We start from the raw sequence: 20,825 nt of genomic DNA, 5'->3' as shown, positions 1-20,825 counted from the left end.
AATCGTGGTTGAATAATCGAACTCGAGACGAGTTGGAACAACACCTAACCCTCAACACTCGATGACCTTTAAATTTCGAGAACTGCGACCTTGTGAGAAGTCTCTCGCTTGCCGTAATATTTACTGTTTCCAAACGAACGATATCTTCCTTTGATGTTTGTTTTGTTTCGTTAAGGAGCAAGGAGAGATTCAAGGTCACGAAGAGTGATGGTGTTCACGTCGTATCGGTCTGAATGAATGTTTTGTTGTGTTACAGCTATGAGGAACCATCGAAATTCCGTCGGGATGACCATGATGAACTCGACGAAGCAGGTAAACAAGGTGAAACCGAACGTGAACCGAGCGCCGAACGATTCCCTGACAAGTCCGAGTCAACCGTACAATCAAAGGTACTTGATCACTCTAAATCTATATAAGCTACGATTTCATGTCCATGAGTTCAAGTGTGCGTAATTCACGAAAGAGAGAGAAACACGATTAATTGTGCGGAAATAATGTTGCATAAAAGTTGGTGCAGCTGAGGCTCATTTTGCGTGTAGATCTCACCGCATAAGTTACTTAACACTTAACTGGCCGTCACGTATGCCTACAGTCGGTCACAAAAGTCTGCATGCTAGACAAACATTGAACAGTTCTTGCATTTGTATACTAAACCATATGTATATGTGATCAGTAATGATTTTGGTAAATATTGACAAAGGTGATCCATTTCCAATGAACTTGAGGGAGGTGATTCTTCAGGTGATTTGGAGTAACTTTTTCCTTAGCGAAAAAGTTCCCCGTGCCTTCGTTTACGAGTTATCAATGAAAAACACGGACCAATCAGAGATCCAGTACGGTCGGTGCTCCGCCCTCGCGAGTGTAAGGGCGTCGCCGCATCGACTGCGCCGTGTTTTTCGTTAATAACTCGTTAACGAAGCTCTAACCAACATTTTCGCAAAGGAAAAAGTTGTTCAGAATATCGAGCTATACAACGTAATTAAATTTCATCAAGATCAGCATAGTTTAAGGTCACGGGAGTTGGATCCCCTTTTGTCCATATTTATCATGATTTTCGAAATGGTTGAAATGAAATTGTTCGTTTTCCGTAGATCCAATTCAGAATAAAAATTAGTTCAGCAGTCGTTTCGATTTCAAAATGCTGTAATTCTTTAATATCGAGGGTATCAAAAAATGAACAATTCGATTTTAGAAAACGCAATTGATCTTCATGTATACACCCTCTGTACATTCACCTATGAGAAAATGCCTCTGTCGAGTAATGTATTCCTTGAAACTGTTCACAAAATCGATTTGAAACGTAATAATTGATTTTTGAATGTAAACTTTTGTGACTTACTGTACGTATCATACATGTTCACGCGTCATTGGTGAAACCAGTAATTGCCCATCGCTTTCGTCGAACGTCCAGTCAATAATTCACTAATTATGATCCTCAGGTCTGTGATGGAAAAATTGAAATTAAAAAATTTCGTCCTCCAAAATTCTTTGCATAGAAAGATTCTGTAGCTAGTCACAAATACAACGATACACATATACTTTTCTAATATTAATCATAAGACCTGACCATCGCCATACCACATAATGTACATGGTTAAGTGTTAAAGTATAATACGTTTCATATTTCAAAAACACTAATCGTGCATTCAAACATTTATAGAGAATAATTTTCGGAAATGCAACGATACACAAATTCGATTGTTTGAATCTATAATACAGTAGAGTTCCTTTTATCCGAATTTCTATTATGATAAAGCAATTTATTTTTAATATGACGTAGAATAATATGAAATTACAAAAATAACAAATGATGAAATCAGTGGAGAAGTATACTAATATATATAGCATACACTACAATTCAAAACATAATTATCTTTTATTATCATGTGCTAAAAAATTAGAAACAATGTTTGAGATAACATAGTATATGCATAAATAATTTATAATATAGTACATTTTGAGAACTCGTGCGATTTTGGATTTTTCTTATAAAAATACAGACCGCTGAAATTTGTTATTCGTGTCTAGTTTTACAAAGCAGTGTACACAAACAAAGTTGCACTTATAAAATTTTATCTCGCAAACCATCTGTCAAATTCAATTGATCGTTTTTTTGTTTCAATCGTGAATGTTCATCCGCGTTAGCAATATTTTTTAACATCGAAAAATTATAAAAAAATACTTACTTCTTGCCACATCACAAAAAGTTCATCTCAAATCTATGTCTAATTGTGAACAAGGTTTTCATTATTATTTATTAAATATTACGAGACTAATTTTGCATTGTAAAAAAATATATGTTTATAGGTCAACCCCTTTCAATTCCAAGTAAAAAACCTCAACTGAATCGGATAGTTTTCAAGATAAAAGTTCGTAATGGCAGTCTTGTTCATCACTTTTATTTCATGACACAAATATAAATAAATCTGGAATCAACAAGATCACGACTTGAACTCTCCATCCTAATTTTCCACATACTATCTTGCACAACAATTGAGTTTTAATCAAAATCACTGACATCGACTACGAAAATGCAATTAATTCTTTTTTTATTTTTTCAACACTTTTCATTCAGTCATTTAATACAATCATATACAAGACAACGTTATTGTTTAAAAATATTTTGAAAATATTTTGAAAATATCTCATCAATTTGGATAATCGAGGTTCTACTGTATAGATAGTTGCACAAGGAGTCTTGAAAAGTTCCTCGACTTTCTGTCACTCTTCTCTGTTTTCGATCTAATTATGATACTTGTCTGCCATAGCTGCACGATTAGAACTATCCAAAGCCTTGATTACACAATGGTACTCTCGTAAGCTGCACAAGAAACTGTAGGTTATTCAGACTGCAAGAGATATCTAACTTCTAGTGAGTTATCGTTCTACGAATTATCGGAAACTATTTTACACGAAACTTCTGCATCGTGTACTTTTGAATAACCACATAGATATCTTCACAGAATTCACGTCTACCGATCTCTGCTACGGGCTATACAAACTTTTAATGAAGAACCTCCGATCGAACAAGTTTTGTACGTTGTCGAATGCACTGAAGTTTACTTCATAGATTCTCCTCTGACGATCTGTTTTAATGAGCATGTTACTTTCATTTTACTTATAGAGGCGGATGAGAGTCGAGGATATCGAAAGTAGAAGCTTAAATCTTTCAAATAAACCTAAGTAGATCATCATGCGATTCTTTTTTGACAAAGGTATAATAAATTAAACATCGATAATCTTTTATCAAGAATTTGGTGGTGCAATGGTTTGAATTGTGTCTCGTACAGTATTCAATTTTTCAGTGAAAAATAATTATTAAAGAAAACCTCATTTAGCGCTGCTGGAAGTAGAGATTTCAAACTTTAAAATGAACGTAAATAGATCGCCGTACGATTTATTTTGACAAAGGTATAACAAACTAAACATCGACAATCTATTATCAAGAATTTGGTGATTCAGTGATTTGAATTGATAGCGTGTCGTACAGTATTCAATTCTTCAGTAAAAAGCAATTATTAAACAAAACTTCATTTAGGACAATTGGAAGTGGAGATCTCAAATTTTAAATAGAGTGTCAGTAGATTGTTGTACGATTTTTTTTTACGAAGTAACAATAAGTTAAACATCAACAATTTTTCGTCAAGAATTTAGCGGCGCTGTAATTTCAATTCTTAGTATGTGGCACAATATTCAATTTTTCAATGGAGAACAATTTTTGAAAAAAAGCCAATGTAGGTATGTTGAAAGTGGAGATTTCTACCTTTAAAATGAGCCTAAATAGATTGTTGTATGTATACGTATATGTATTATTTTGACGAAGTAACAACAAGGTAAACGTTAATAATCTTTCATCAAAAAAGTGGCGCTGTAATTTTAATTGCTAGTATGCCATACAATATTCGATTTTTCAATGCAGAACAATTTTTGAAAAAAGAGAACTAATTTAGGGATGTTAAAAGTAGAGATTTCAACTTTCAAAATAAGCCAAAATAGATTGACGTACGATTTCTATTTGCAAAACGATAACAAGTTAATCGTTAACAATCTTTACACATGATTTATAGTTTTTTTTTCATTTCTCTCTTTTCATGGATGCACTTGATCGCCTGCAATATACTCTGCTTTGTTTTCTGCACTGTCAAAAAAATTGTGAATTTCCTCAAAATATGTGGAAACATGTTCATTGAAATCCCATAACAGTTAATGTTGTAGTTTTGTAATAAAAAATGTTCAAAAGCAACCTAAAATATGAAAGAAATATATCCGGATTAATCGTCATATTTCTGGTGTTCTTTTCACACCGATTGTTTTTTAAACATTCTTGTGTTCTAACACTCTAACGTTAAATTGCATCATCTTATTCAGGAAAGTACACAGAATAGTACTACGTAAATTACAGCTGTGTAACTATCACCATTAAAGCACAAAATGTTACAAAAATTGAGAATGTACGTCGTCGAAATTAATGATCTTAAAAAGTACCCAAAACAATTAAAAACGATTACAGATTCACATTTAGTATGCAGATTCACATTTAGTCTATCACAGTATAGAAATACTTTCGTCCGCCACAGTATACGAACCGTTCAACTCAAAGTTTTCATTCGAGAACTTCCATGCGATCCAGAATCATTTCCATGATAATCGGACTTAATTTTTACATAATTCATTTTTAGTACAGTCATTACCGTTCACACCCTCGTGAAACCGATCATTCTAATTATCGTACGAAGTTTGGACACTGTATCTCAACCGGAAGCATAGTCACAATCAAAAATCATCCAATTGTTTCCAATTTTTTAACTGCGATACAACCCTCTAAAAAGATCCGAAATATTTGGGAACAGTTGCTATAATACGTGGTGTACCAGAACTCTCGTTAAACCTGGCAGGAGACGATTCCTCAAGTCATTCGGTGAAACTTTTTCCTCAGTGAAAATGTTCTACGCGACTTTGTTAACGAGTTATTAACGAAAAACGCGGACCAATCACAGAGCGAGTACAGTTGGCGTTTCGCTCACGAGACAGTGACCGCGGTGTGGCATTGACCGCGGGGCGGTACATTAGCCGTGCTTGCTCTCTGATTGGTCCGCGTTTTTCGTTAATATCTCGTTAACGAAGCCGTCTACGATATTTTCGCTCAGGAAAATGTTGTTTCAAATCACTTGAGGAATCATTGTCTTCCAGATGTGACGGAAGTTCTGGTACACTCCGTGTACTATAGTCGGTCTCATTACTTTTTAATTACCACGTACGTTCACCACAGAAATTTCGACATGAACCAATGAAGCCCAATGGTCCGTGCGAATATAAATCCAACGTTGCAAAATCCTTCTGATTCCAGATCGCAAGAGGAGTCCGCATACCCTGGCTACCATCTCGCCTACGAAGTCAAAAAACTCATGTATGCTTCTTTCGTTAACACTGTCTTACGTTGTACGGGTGTTCATTCTGGAAAATGAATTGCCGAGGCACGCTTGCTAGAAAATTGCATGCGTATAGATATGCTCCGCCATTGTTCTCGATAACCGTTTCACCTTGGAATTAACCTTCAGGTGTGCCAATCATTAGTCCGCAGATCTTTGGTATATATTTGAATATTTTTACTAATTAAAGTAATTTATTAGTTTAATAATGTTCGGGAATAACTTTGTTTGCATAAGAATACATATTTTTTTTGCATAAAAATACACGTAACTTGTATAATTGAATACAAATCTGCAGTATTTGTATAAATTTTATACAAATTTATCGAACCTGTATAAATTTAGCACAAATTTATAGAACTTGTGAAAAAATACTAATTTATGGGATTTGTATAAAAATACTAATTTATGGGATTTGTATAAAAATACAAATCTATACACAACACTTGTATTTTAATGCGAATCTATAGAATTTGTATAAATCTATAAAACTATATAAATTTTATAAATTTTATAGAAATTTTCTGGGACTTGTATAACTTTAATACAAAATAGGATTTTGAAACAGCTTTAGTGTATGGTTTAAACGACAGTGGATTAATTAATTAGACACCTGATTTCTGTAATTATTTACAGCTTAGCACGTTTTATTACCTTTCTCTGCATGGAGAGCTTTGAGAGTAAGAATGTGTGGTATATTCGTTTAAATAATATTAGCAAAAGTGTAGTAGAAAATACTATCAAGAATCTGACAAAATGGAGGGTTGTTTTCACAAGTGTTTACTGTCTAATATGAATTACTTGCGATGAACAGTAAACAAAGAATGATGTTTTTATGTAAAACTTTGCAGGAACATTTTGAGGTTTTATTATAGTGCTGAATGTACTAAAAACCTGCTGTATTTTTGTATTAGAACTAGTTTGTAACATAGTCCTCATTTTGTAGAGTTTTTCTGATTGTATTTCCGAATTCTATGTATGTAACAGGTAAATACGTTTCATATGAATAGAGTGTAAACAATATATGATGCTGGAAATGTTTATTAATAAAATGATTTGTAATAAATTTATTAGAAACTTATTACAAGAGAGTTGTACAGCTTTGTAATAAATATTTGCTTTAATTAATTTTAGGCAATTAATAAGCAATTAATAATGAAAGATTGAAGGAATATTGTAGTTAATATTTCAGTTATAATAAATTAATAGATGTTTCCAGTAAGGTTTCCATATGTGCAGGGTGTCCCAAAAATGTCTCGCAATCAGGAAATGGGGGTTCCTGAGGTCATTTGAAGAAACTTTTTCCGAAAGTTGTCCTTTTTGCGAAAATGCAATCCGCGGCTTAATTTGCGAGGTATTAACGAAATACACTGACCAATGAGAGGCGAGCTCGGCAGGCGCGGGCGGTACAACCAACGAGCGCCTGAAGCCCAGTTTCGCTCGTTGCCACGCTCGCTTCTCATTGGTCACTGTTTTTCGTTCATAACTCGTAAACGAAGCTGCGGATTGCATTTTCGCTGAGGAAAAAGTTACTTCAAATGACCTCTGAAACCCCCATTTCCAGATTACGAGACATTTTTGGGACATCCGGTATACTGATGCAGGGACATTCCATTGAGGCTTAACATGAAGGTCGCGCCAAAATATTGAATGATTTCTCAAACATAATATTTCATATTGATGATTTCCATATTTTCATTTCCACAAAAACTGTAGTTTTCATATCTCTATTATGTTAACCCATTTGTTCGATTTCCATATCTACTATTCTCCGTATTTTCATTTCCTTTTGCAAACGTAGAGACATCGACGTATCACAGCGTGATCTTCACATGACCACGATTAGAGATTTCAGTAATGATTTACAACTAGTACAAAAAAAAGTAGCGTAAAGAAGCTGAGTGTTAGTTGATGACTTGGCGCGTATTGAATGCGAGAAATAATGATCGAAAATATTGCATTTTTTATACAAACGCTACACAGAAACATGTGCCTTCAAAATCGATATACAGCCTATACAATGAAATCATTATAATTTCCAAAATGATAAAGATAAAAATTCGAAGAAAATCTCACTTACAGTGTTACCATGTCACTACGCCTGCGATTTTTTTCAAAATTTTGGCACAACTGGTTTTGAAATTATGCACACGATTACGATCTCCAAGTCGGTCATTCAATATGCATCCAGCTAATATCCTCGATGTTGAGTGTTGGAATATGATGCATCGAGCCACGACGTATTTAGCGTTGCCGATGTGAAGACCGTGGTGCTGGTTTCAGGCCGACGAGCAGAGCATCAGGGGGCACGAACGTGAACAACAACGGCGGCCTGCAAGTCGGCATTGCCGACGACCAGGCGAAGGACTTCGACTTCGAGAAAACCGAAATGAAATACGACTCGACGGGCATGTTCCACTGGAGCCCGTCCCGCAACCTCGAAGACTGTATACTGGATCGGAACCAGGCAGCCATGACGGTCCTGAACGGGCACGTCGTCGTCTGCCTATTCGCCGATCCCGACTCGCCCCTCATCGGACTGAGAAACCTTGTCATGCCATTACGAGCTTCCAATTTCCATTACCACGAGCTTAAACACGTAGTGATAGTTGGGTCTGTGGACTACATCCGCCGCGAGTGGAAAATGTTGCAGAATCTACCAAAGATATCAGTGCTAAACGTAAACAACGTTTTTACATTCAGTCGCCTCTAAGCGCCTTCACTGCCGCTACAAAGTCTACTTGAACTGGAATCTTTCCTATCACGTTGCTCAAAATTCGCCGTTTTCCATTCACCATTTTCGTTTCTTTCGGTGAAAGTCGACAGGTATCAATGGACTGCAAATGATCCTATAGATTCTGAACAATGTATTATATTGTATTAAATCTCGACGACCTTAAGATGTTTTGTCAAGGTCGACGCTCTGAATAACTTTGCAAAATTATGCGACTTCAAGGGATGGAAATAATATTTTGGAATATTTACTGGAAATAATATTTTCTCTAAGGTTTTTTTTTGATCTTCAAGATCGTCGGTATTTTTTTTTAAACAAAGTTATATGTTTAAGTAGATAGTAGATTATAGAGTATAAACGGACGAATCCAACGACCTAAAAAACTATGCGTTATGATCATTTAATCGTAACATACTTGTGTCTGAATGGTAAGTCATTTAATTCTTTCAGACATAAGTATCTTGGGTTTGAGTAATCAGAATGGTATAGTTATTGAGATCCTTCGATTCGTTCTTTCATGGTCTGCAATGGGATCGAAGGAAAGGTACAAGGGTCCATTTGAGAAGGTAGTAAAGCTCTCAAAATCTTGTAAAATTGTGGCTTTGAGGGAAAATTTTTCTCCACTAATGTTTCTAACACTTGAAATAGTGTAATTTCGTCTTTATAGGTATTTTCATGAAATAATAAATAAAATAAATATTTAGGTGATTCGCATGACCTTGAGGAAACCTTTAATAAGTCATTAAAATCAATCTGATGGATCTATTTATGATAGATTTGTTTCAATCAATCGTTGTCAAACTTCAAATCCAAAGGTCAGTTTTTCTTGTGATAAAAACATACTTTAAAATTCAAGAACACACCTATACGATTCAGAAGCACCTATGTCTCACGTAGTCGTAAACAATAAGGAGTTAAACGCTATCATAGTTTATGTTTAATTGCTTTTCTCATGAATGAAACAAGATCTGCAGTCCAATGATCATCTGTATCCCTTATCTTTGTCACTTCTTGAGATGTGAGAGAATTTTGCTCAGGATATTGTAAAGTATCAAGACCGTTATTTTTATTAAAGTTAGTAGACAGGTGTCCTATGAAGAACTTTCAGAGTCCTAAATTCATCTAGACCCTTAAAGTCCTTTGTAACTTCCTGCTGTTTAAGATGTTAACTTAATTGTGTCACGTGAAAACCCATTTTTCTCAGTGAGACAACAAATGCTGTTGATTCTCATTCGAACCTGCTCCTTTGGGGACACAGAAGCTAGGATCTTGATTCTTGTTCAGGTTAATCTCTATTAAGATCATTCCAACTATATTGTTTTTCACATTAGACAGAGTTTTAAACGTAGAACAGATTCGGACAAAGTTTTCTTTTATCTAATGTCTCAAACAATTTGGTGCAGATTTTAATGTAAAATCCTATTTGTGTTCTCTGTACTGCAGTCTTATATAGTTGGCTAGCCGATTGTTCCAGTTAGACAGGGGGCGTGAATATCGCTAATATTTAGGGGAATCTCATATCATGCTGTCTAGTATCCTAAACCGACTTGTGGACACCATGCACATAAGTTTGATCTTTGAACCATTATAAATTGCTAAAACACACTTGGACAGTTATGGTCAATATTATTTTCAAATTATTAAGTCACAATGGAAATGTAAAACATTTTTAATAAACACAACCAATATTAGTGTGGTGTGCACAAGTCCATCAACATTGGAAAATCTTATAAACAAAATATACAAAGCACCCATTACAAAAAAAAACACAAAAAATTATGTTTTTTGTGCTACTGTTGTCACGTTATGGTCCCCCGATATTTTACAATTTTTATGAGCACAGTTGTCTCATATTGTTCAAAGTACAAAGATTCTTGTCTCACCCAGTCTGTCTGCTTTCACTGAAACAAATCACAGTGTCATCAAAGAATAGCGATTCTTAAGATGAAACCAATTCCATTTGATTCTAAGAACAGCTATTCAATGACTAACGAATTGAAAATGTAAACACATTCGAATCGGAAATCGAAAGAGCTTTCCTTTCATAACGCTCTTTGAGAAGTTACACGAGTATTACACAGAATATTTTCCTGAAATATTGGAAACCAAAGTTGAAAATGATTCATAATCGTTTGGCGTAATGTCTAAACGGTAGGAGTAACATTCATTCCCCTCTCGATTAAAATTTAGAGAAAAGTGTACTATAATCGTGCTTCTGTGTTCTAGGATTGCAACAAGATTCGCCAGATGTTCTATGAATCGTTGTCCAAAACTTAATATCACGTAAAATCGTGAACAAGGAAATTCGTTTGGTAGTTTAGTATGTGCAAGCATGAATAAAATTGAACTTGTAGCAATCTTATATCGGAAGTACAAAGTGCTTCAAATATAAAAAACTGTCTTTTTCCTAGACTTAGTATTTCACAACTCCAGTAGATCAGGAATTAATTCCAGTTGTACTTCTCCCTAGACGGCCTGTGTATATAATCTACAACATTCTGCCCTCTTCTCCTGCATATAGGGTGTCATCAAACTGGCGATGCAAGGAAACGTTGATTGAAAATGTGGAACACAACGTCGAGCATTATCGTTCGATCGAAATGCAAATTGATCTTTTGGCTGAAATTCAAATTAATTTTTTGGCTGAAATCTTTTTGTACAATTTCTTAAATGCTTACGTTAATTTGTAACAGACGATTACATTTATTGCTTCTCCAGGAAATATCAACTTTGTGTGTTGCAAGCAATCGCATTCTTTAGTCGAGAATTTTCTTAAATAGTCTTAGCTTTTGCAGAAATTCTTTCTTTCGAATAATTTGGTATTATTCGCTCTAATAATTTCACCAAAATAATTACACAATTTCGATAAGCATATTGTAGCAAGTATCGCATTTTTTGTTTCAGTATGATTAACTGCTTCTTAACGTAGAAATAGAAGCAATTTCATTCACGAGTGTAGCAAAAATCTTCTACATTTTCAATTATCCTCACATAAAATAATCGGATCGACAGCAGATGATGATTCTATTTTACAAGAGAAACTAGAGAATCCTCCCCTACCGTGTAGCCTCCTTTCCAATCATCATTTGCACTTGATCAGATAACAATATTTCTCAAATTGTACCTCTAAATTGGTGACATCCTGTTCTGGGTGTTCTGTTCAACTGGAACTCACGAAATATTTTGTACACCGATTAAAACTATCAAAGAACAGTTATCACAAGTTGCTTGTTGTATAGACAGATATTGCCTGGTCCGAAGAATGTTTTGCACTGAAAGTTTGAAGGACGTTTCAAGATCAACTTAATTTGTATCCATCAATTATGTGAATATATATAATAAATATATAATATAATAAATATAATCAATAATAAATCAATCAATTATGTGAATATATATATATATATCACATAATTGATTGATTTATTATTGATTATATTATATTTATATATATTATTTATTATATTTATAATTTAAAACTATGTACAACCTTGTGACCTACATGTGACCTTGATTGAGCATATATTAAGCATATACTGACCTCGAAGTGTCCTCTATAATTTCGTGCAAAATAATATAATCTTGCAGTACACTGTGTAACTCGCGAAATCAAGCAACTTCTCCGACGACATTTCTATTGATATCATCAATGGTTTACAATGCAATGTGATCTTCAGTTGAACAGAACACCCGGTGCACTTAGCGCCCCCACGAAAAACAGAGAGCCATAAGGACCACAGCCTGCATTGTGAATGACGCATGATTCTTACAGGGTTCACCATTAAGCAGAGCAGATTTACGCGCCGTGAACGTGAATCTGTGCGATATGTGTTGCATCCTGTCGGCTAAAGTGCCTAGCAATGATGACCCCACCCTCGCCGACAAGGAGGCTATCCTCGCGTCCCTTAATATCAAGGCCATGACCTTTGACGATACGATTGGAGTACTCAGCCAAGGTATGCGCAGCGTTCCACCGCTCTTCGTGGAGAGGATATAGTGCAGCGATCAAAGTACAGATCGACGCATGCATTGACAACATACTTCGTCATTTGCCATCTACACAACACCGACAATCCCCGGTTGCGATACTCCCGTTCAGAAGAGAACTGTACACCAATATTATCGTTGTGCACCGACAACTGCAGTCATTTCTCCCTAATTCGCGCTCAGATTGCGCACAAAAGTGGACAATATGGGAAGAGGAGATACGATTATTCGAGCATTGCGTCTCATATTTATAATTACAGATAATATAGTAATCGATTATATAATATTATATTATATATATTTATTCTTATATAATAATATATATAATATTATAATAATAAAATAAAAAATAAATATATATATATATATTATAATATTATATAATATATATTATACCATATAATAATATATATATATATATATTATAATATTATATAATATATATTATACTATATAATAATATATATAATATTATATATTATTATATTATGTATATAATTTCGGTAATATTATATATTATATAAATAATTACGTTTATTATTATATATTTAATAATCATACCTCCTCTTCCTAAATTGTCCATTATAGTGCGCAATCTGAACGCGAATTAGGGAGAAATGACTGTATTATCGGATACCTATAAATTACGTTCTTTTTCACAAAATTTAGTAATTGCTTGCAAAAAGCTCTCCTCCTCCAATTTTCATTAAATCGGACGACGTTCGTACAGTTGGTCAATTTTACCAAAAATTTTATGTTATTTAACATTCGGTGTCAACAATTGCGATTAACGTAACAGTAACAATAAATTATATTCTGGAACAGGTCGACAATGTATATCCGATCGGAATGAAAATAATCAATAGCTATAGGTATCCCCACCGTAATTAGAAACCACGAAACACTTACAACGTAGTTAGCACTGTCCCTATAAGTTACACTACATCTTGTCCGCAAAGAGTGACCGCCACGAACACCAGGTTTCGGTTCGGTCACGCGATCCCGACTTCCTCCCACATGTAATTTAATGTTAAGTGGCAATTGCAGCAAATAATGAGCAAGGTAATTTAACCGCAGTTGGCAGCCCGATCGTTTTACAGCGACGAGGATCCGTTTATGGAGCTAACGTGCCAATGATAACAGGTATCAATGTTTGATTCGACGCGGAGGTGTGAACAGCGTTGATATGCTTCGAAACGCAATCTTTCTTCTCTAGAACTTGTAAATGACAGCAACGTGCAGTTCCTTGACCAGGACGACGACGACGATCCGGACACGGAACTCTACCTCACCCAACCCTTCGCCTGCGGTACTGCCTTTGCCGTCAGTGTATTAGACTCGTTAATGTCAACGGTTGGTAATTAAATATCGGTGTCGATCCTTAATTAGTGAGGTGGCTATACGACGAGTATACAGGATGTCCTAAAACTGTCTCGCAATCTGGAAATAATAAGTTCCTGAGATGATTCGAAGTAACTTTTTCCTCAGCGAAAATGCAATCAGCGGCGTCGTTTACGAGTTATTAACGAAAAACAGTGACCAATAAGAGGCGAGCTCGGCTGCCGCGAGGCGGCTCAGCCAACGAAGTCCAGTTCCGCCCATTGGCTCGGCGTCAGCTGATCTCGCCTCTCATTGGTCGCTGTTTTTCGTTAATAACTCGCACACAAAGCGGCGAATCGAATTTTCGCTAAGGAAAATGTTGCTTCAAATGACCTTAGGAACCCTCCACTTCCGGATTACGAGATATTTTCGGGACAACCTGTACAGAGACAAGTAGTGTCAGGTTTAAAATCAGTATAGTCAGACCGTCGTTGCAGTTCGACGTATCTCACCAATTGAGGCTCGTCGGTAGACTGCGAGCTATCTGTGCAGGGTTTCATCGTTGCGCATGTTTTTATTGCAGACGTATTTTAATCAAAATGCGCTGACTTTGATCCGGTCGCTGATCACTGGTGGAGCAACGCCTGAACTAGAATTAATACTGGCTGAAGGTGCAGGTTTAAGAGGTGGTTACAGGTATGTTTGCTATGAAGTGAGGTAATTTTTTAGGAAGAAAGCTTGACATTTCGAACGATTCTTTTCTTTACGAGAACTGTCGCTCTGTATTCGTTTACGAAATATAGTAAATTCTCTCCAATTGTCCCTTAGCTTGTAAACGAAAATGGACAATTTAGGAAGAGTAGATACTAAACTTAACTTACTAAACTAAATTAAGGCATAGTTTCTAAAATTCACTCCGGGCAGCAAGACGGTTCTGACATGCAAGACGCGATAGGGCTCTAGCGGTCCCTTTATTACCTTCTTTAAGAACAGCATATTGCTAGACCTGGTTTTTTAATGCGCCACTTTGCTAGCCACTGGTTTTTTATGGCAAGCGAGCTCCATGCCTTCGAACCGGAATGGAGACTGACCAATCATTAAGGTTAGGCCCTGCTACCTGCTTGAAAGCTAACCAAGACGTAACCCAGACCTAACCTATACTTGTAAATTCAACCTTTTCGTTACGAACGGTGATCATAGTCACTCAATTGTTGACGTCTGTTGGATACTACCGATGAGTCATCGGCGGTGACTGTGGTCACCCAATGTCTGACGCTGATTGGGTACTGGTGATAGGGATTCAACGTAGCGAAAAGGTTGAACACCTTCAAACACCGTTCTGAAAATCAGTTTGCAAACCAAGCATATGCTAGGTCTGGATTGAGTCTCGCCATTTATTTTAAAAATTTGAGTTTATAGAAACAGTAAAAATAAACTGTCGTACTCGTACGATGCCACAGTTTTTTACGAATATCTCGTAAACCGAAACCGGGCAACATTTTTGACAAAGGAAAAGGTTGTTTGAAATGGCGAGCTGTATAACGTGGTTAAATTTTATCCAAATCGGAGAGACCGTTTGGTACATAATTATCTGAAAAGTGTCCGCTAATAATCTAATAAGTGTCTGCGCTCCTACAACTGATGGTGTTCGGTGTTTTTTTTTCAGCACGGCTGACAGCCTGGCCAACAGAGATAGGTGTCGAGTTGGCCAGATCGCACTGTACGATGGGCCCCTGGCCCAATATGGCGAAGGAGGCAAGTACGGTGACCTCTTTGTCGCAGCATTAAAGTCGTATGGAATGCTGTGCATTGGTCTGTACAGGTACAGGTACCGGACTTTTTTCCTTCTCTCGATGGTATTTATTGGATTACTGTACACATGATACCGTTACATTTATCTTACGTCTCTGAAAGATGTCTCATCTGGCTGCTGCGATTGTTACACTGCCGTTAATTATCTTTTTACTGTACCATTCTCGTACTTACTATGTGACTTATGATTTTTTGCCGCATACTTTTACATTTTCCGTTTTTGCATCATGAAAACGAAACGTCAACCGTAAGTTGCCTTCATCCAACAAATACCTATCATTTTTTACAATTCTCTGTCTCTCTTTCTCTCTCTCTCTCTCTTTCTCTTCCCTCTCTATCTTTCTCTCTCTCTCTCTGCTCTCTCCTTCTGCTCTCTCTCTTCTCTCTCTCCCTCTCTTTCTTCTATCTCTCTATCTCTTCTCTTCCTCTTCTCTTTCTTCTCTCTCTTCTCTCTCTATCTATCTTCCTGTTTCTCTTTGGTGTCATCTATTTGTTTAGTGCTTAGTTACTGTTTGCCAACGTTTAATTTAGTTTAGTTTAGTTCCGATATTAAAACATGGTGTGTTTAGTTCAAGTCGTACATCTTGCTTGAAACACGTCACGCCCTTCATAGAGTAACAACGTTCGAATTTTTAGGTTTCGGGACACGAGCTCGTCGTGCGATGCCTCGTCCAAGCGATACGTCATCACGAATCCCCCGGATGATTTTACGTTACTACCAACAGACCAGGTAAGTCAAGTTCTCTAACAGATAGCACATAAAATGCATATAAAGTCTAGAAAAATATCATTCTTATATCATAACTGAAAAATATGACGTTAACCCAAAATGCGATCCATGTCGTTCGAAAGATCGAAAAATAAAGGGTGTCCCATAATTATGTTAACACCTGAAAATGGGTGATTCCTGAGGTGATTTGAAGTAACTTTTCCCTTAGCGGAAATGTAATTCGTGGCTTCGTTTACGAGTTATTAACGAAAAACACGGACCAATCAGAGGCGAGCTCGGCTGGTGCGATGCGGCCAAATGAGCGGAACTGGGCTAAGGCTGCCCGTTGGGGCTGGGTCGCCTCGCATCAGCTGATCCCGCCTCTCATTGGTCACTGTTTTTCATTAATACCTTGTAAACAAAGCCGCGAATATCATTTTCACTAAGGAAAAAGTTACTTGAAATTACCTCAGGAATTACAACTTTCGGGATGTTAACATAATTATGGGAGACCCTGTATACTTCTAGTGATAGATTTTCAGTTAACTTAAGAATGTTACTTCTTGGAGAAACAGTAGAGCTGCTGCAATATTAGGCTAGATATCATGGGCATCAATATTAGGCTAGATATCAATAAGGCTAGAAATCATGGAAAAATCATTAAATCATTAAAAATCAAGAAAAGTGAACAAACCCCTGTATTATTCAACACAGCTTGTTTTTCTTACGATTTTTAGGGTCTAATATCAAACCTATATTCGTTTTTAGCAGAACGTTATAGCCCTCGAAAGATTTCACAAAATGTGTACTTTGATCCCCGCCTTCTCCTGGATTTTCAAAGTGATACGTCTCTTCGATTTTGATGACACTTAACTATGTTATACAGCACGACATTTCGAACAACTTTTTCTTTCGCGAAAGATGCCGCTCTGCTTTAGTTTGCGAAATAATCTCGAAAAACTGTGGGAACGTATAAGTTCTCACGGTGCGGTATTTTATTTACTGTTTCCATGAACGCGTCAAAGCCGAGCGTTTACTCATTTATATTCAGAACAGTGCTTGAAGTGCCTTCAACATTGTAAGTGTAAGTTAGGGTATGATTTAACTATCATTCTGATGTATGGTAAATTCTCTTCAATTGTCAAGGTTATTTTAGAAGAGGTCGCCTCTTTCCAAACTGTAGTTTTTTGTTTACAAACAGAGGGACAATTGGAGAGAATTTACTATATCGTTAGAACACGTGCAAATCTTTCATTATTTACGAAATATTTAGACGTTGGGTCACTATGGTCGCACTATTCGTACCGAAACAGGTTAAACGTTGTAAGTATAAGTTAAGTCTAGGTTATAAATCTAGGTTAGGTCCAATTTAGGCGTACAGTTTTTCGTTGAAAATATGAATATATATGTATATTGTTCAAAGTATGAAAGACTCTTTTGTAAATAGCAAATAAGATGAAAGAAGGGATTACAATACCACTGTTTCGTCTGCAGGTGTTCGTGTTAATGCAGTTCGACCCAGGTCTCGAGTACAAGCCAAGCAGAGGTGCTAGAGGAAAGGACGACGCCTCCTGACTGTTGCTGTGTAGCGCCCTCACCGATGGACCTTATTCCTACATCTAATCGTACAAAGGAAGCCACCATCATGCCGTCCGTCATCCCTACGGATTCATCAAACCTTCGTTGGCTGGCGTTTTGGTACGACATCGCGTGTCCTCAACGAAATATTATCGCAGACCCCGTCCATAGAGCAAGTCATCGCAACACGTCCGTTGTTTCCGCTGGTCATGCAGCGTTGCCAGCTATGGTTTCCTCGACTATCTCGCAGCCGGATCAGTTTCCCTTTAAATAGTGTGTCCGCAGTAATAATTATTCGGTTCCTTGTTAATTACACATGTACCGCTGCGTGAGATTGATTTACGACAAATTTTCTGCGTTGAGACGTGGTCGTAGCAAAGATGGAGGCGAACATCGTGACGAGCTGATTCGATGAAGAGAAGGGGATGAAGATTAGCAAGAGGAGAGAAAGAAGAGGGCGAAGAAGAGGAGGTGGTGACAGAAGAGGAAGAAGGGAAACGGGAAGCGGCATGGTGAACTTATGGTCCGAGGGTAGCTACACGTTACACTTAACCGAATATCTCAGTAAGATACAAAAAGTGTATCGTCTTCCCTGGAAGGCAATTTATGGACTGAACGGCTTACCGTCAAGAGTAACAAACTGTGTGATTAAAATCCCCCCTCCCCATCCCTTCAGAAGTACAGATATAGCCAAAAAAATAAATAAATAAATAAATAAAATAAAATAAAATAAAACCGAAAGCAGAAGAAGAGAGAGAGAACCGTAACCCTAAAGAACAATGCGAGGCAGGCAGCTTAACAAAAGTTCACACGCTTGAGAACATCTTCAAGGCTGATCGCTGAGGAATTGTAATTCGCCTTCGCGAACTTAACCGTATACCATCGCTGTAGCTCATTCAGGATATGTAAATAGGCATAGAAGAGATGTATCGCTGTTACCACAGTACACTGTATAAAAATGAGGAACGGAGAACAAAGAGAATGCGCGGAGGAGAAGCCGAAGAGACACGGGTCTTTATTGAGATCGACCTCATCGAGACAACTTTTTGTCCTTAAACCATAGTAACATCGTTCACGTTCGCCGGACAGAAGCGTGTGTTCGTCTCTCATATCGTGATTTTGTACCTTGCCTTGTCTGCAACAGTACATGTGCATATATGTACATGTATATGTATACATGCATGTGCAGGGTGGCCCAGGAACACGTTGCTGCAAAACGTATTTCCCTGCTCTCAGCTGGGAACGTCATTGGTTGTAGATGATTATAATTTCAAAGTAAAAAATCGTAACGTTCTGTGTTACCAGGTTCGGTTGATGTTAAACAACATTATTTGGCTTCGTTATGATATAGAGCAGTTAACATTATTTTAACGTAGTATAGTTATATTCCGTTAATGTTAATTAAAGAACATTTTATTTTCGTTTATCGATACGAACATAATATATAATATTTGCATAGCGCTTCATTTGCGTTAGTATAACTAGCTATTACTTTATAATTATAATTATTATTTTATTATTTTATTATATTAATTTTTACTTTAAACAAATATTCATGAAACTACTGTTGTATCGTAGTTGTGTAATTGAAACGCTTGCACCGTGCAACTGGCTAGAATTTAATGGGAAATTATTCAATAATATAATCATATTGCTTTATACAACGTTATAAACTGGTTAGTTACGTTTAGTGGCATGTTTCTTTTATATTGTTAGAAAATTGATTGTTATGGAACATTGCTTTTACGAGCGATTGTTATTACAGAAAAGTATAAAAACACTTGGGAAATAAAGGATGGGAAATAAATGGGATTAGGTGAAATTATGTGGTTCTATCTCCAGCTTGAGCGGGTACGTAAGGTATCGTGTTGGAAACAGGGCCGCCCTGTGTAAATAGTAATAGATCCGTTGTAAAACGATGTGCCGAGACCCGCAAAATAATAGAGTGCGTGTGAACAAGAGTGCGGGGGCTTCGTGTAAAACCATTTCCTCGCGTCTCGCGTCGTATGAACAGAGAAAACGAAAAAAAAAAAAGAAAAAAACAGAAACCGGAGAGAAAAATCTCAATCAAGCACTTTGTACAGGTTCTATACATACAAACGTATATATATGTATTTATACGGACGCGTGTGTACATATATCTATACATGGGCCGGGCGACATCTATGCATACATATATGCACGCATGAAGACGAAGGGACGATGAAGAAATCGAAAAACGAAAAGAGCGAAAAGAAAAAAAAAATGAAAATCGAGAAAAACACCCTTTTCCACACGGTTTTGACTATAAATCGACTATATATGAATTATAGGTATATATGCACATATGTGTGTATACATAGACACTCTCTCTTTTATATATTTTTGTGAAAACTCACGTATGCGTGTATACGAATGTACATATATATACATACATTCATACACCCACGCAGATATGTATGTATGCATGTGTGTCGGCACGTGTGTGTATACATACATGGATGTGTATATACATAGAGGGATGAATGGAGTAAATATACTTAATTAAGGACACTGAGATACCACTGTACACACGATACATCCTGATATGAACGGTTTTTTACCCCTTTCCCGAAGTATCTCCCCGATGCTTTTCGTTTCTTCTCAAATTTTTCCAAAATTATTTTCGACCCCTACCAACTCTACCCTTGTCCCAGAAACGCGCGCGCGCGCGCGTGCGCGCGACACTTTGCGATACGCACACACAATCATACGAGATACAGATCTTCGCGAGGATCATCGGGGGCTGATGGCTAGGTATGGGTTCGAGTTACTCGCGAATTCGATCAAATTCGGATTCAATTCGAATTTCGTTGTTTGAGTATAGCGGAGGAACTTCGTTCGTGAAAATACGAAAGAATTTGGATTGTGAATGATTATTGCAAGATTCTCGAGAATTGGAAACGCTTGACAGTGAAATAGAAAAAGGTAGGAACGTCGACAGTTTCGAGAGGTTCAGACGAAAAGTTAACTCGAGGCTGCGTTACTTTGTGTTTTTTAGGTGATTTGTTGCTCTTTGCGTTCGATAACATTGATTTTGCAATCTTCGTTGTTGTTTTGTTTAAAGGAAAATTCGAATCGTCAAAAAACAATTGTACATTATTGCTGTTTCTCGCGGTAGTATTTTCAGTGCTCTTTCACAGATGAATTTAATCTTTTCAAGTTATTTGTCAAAGTCTAATCAAAACAGTGACTCAGAGCGTCCTTTAACGGTTAAATTGATCGCTTTCCATAAAAA

General features: G+C 36.7%; 1 protein-coding gene across 50 annotated transcripts in view; it reads left to right on the top strand.

Annotated features, from left to right (window-relative positions):
* slo (calcium-activated potassium channel slo) overlaps nt 1–20,105 on the top strand; it is a 180,102-nt gene extending 159,997 nt beyond the window's left edge. For 37 of the 50 annotated variants that reach the window (XM_076521510.1, XM_076521520.1, XM_076521512.1 and 34 more), the window contains 10 exons: nt 257–389; nt 5,348–5,407; nt 7,713–8,109; nt 11,936–12,119; nt 13,198–13,293; nt 13,367–13,503; nt 14,054–14,166; nt 15,137–15,298; nt 15,919–16,012; nt 17,486–20,105. In XM_076521510.1, the coding sequence (XP_076377625.1) occupies nt 257–389; nt 5,348–5,407; nt 7,713–8,109; nt 11,936–12,119; nt 13,198–13,293; nt 13,367–13,503; nt 14,054–14,166; nt 15,137–15,298; nt 15,919–16,012; nt 17,486–17,566 (1,457 nt within the window). In that variant the 3' untranslated portion in view covers nt 17,567–20,105. The remainder of the gene's footprint in view (nt 1–256; nt 390–5,347; nt 5,408–7,712; nt 8,110–11,935; nt 12,120–13,197; nt 13,294–13,366; nt 13,504–14,053; nt 14,167–15,136; nt 15,299–15,918; nt 16,013–17,485) is intronic. The other 13 variants (XM_076521552.1, XM_076521558.1, XM_076521551.1 and 10 more) reach the window with 2 other exon arrangements.
* Nucleotides 20,106–20,825: the final 720 nt, after the last annotated feature.

The sequence above is a fragment of the Megalopta genalis genome, chromosome 5 (genome assembly GCF_051020955.1).
Source record: "Megalopta genalis isolate 19385.01 chromosome 5, iyMegGena1_principal, whole genome shotgun sequence".
NCBI classification, from domain to species: domain Eukaryota; kingdom Metazoa; phylum Arthropoda; class Insecta; order Hymenoptera; family Halictidae; genus Megalopta; species Megalopta genalis.
Note: the sequence above shows the minus strand (reverse complement) of the source record. Positions and strands in the feature narration are given on the sequence as shown.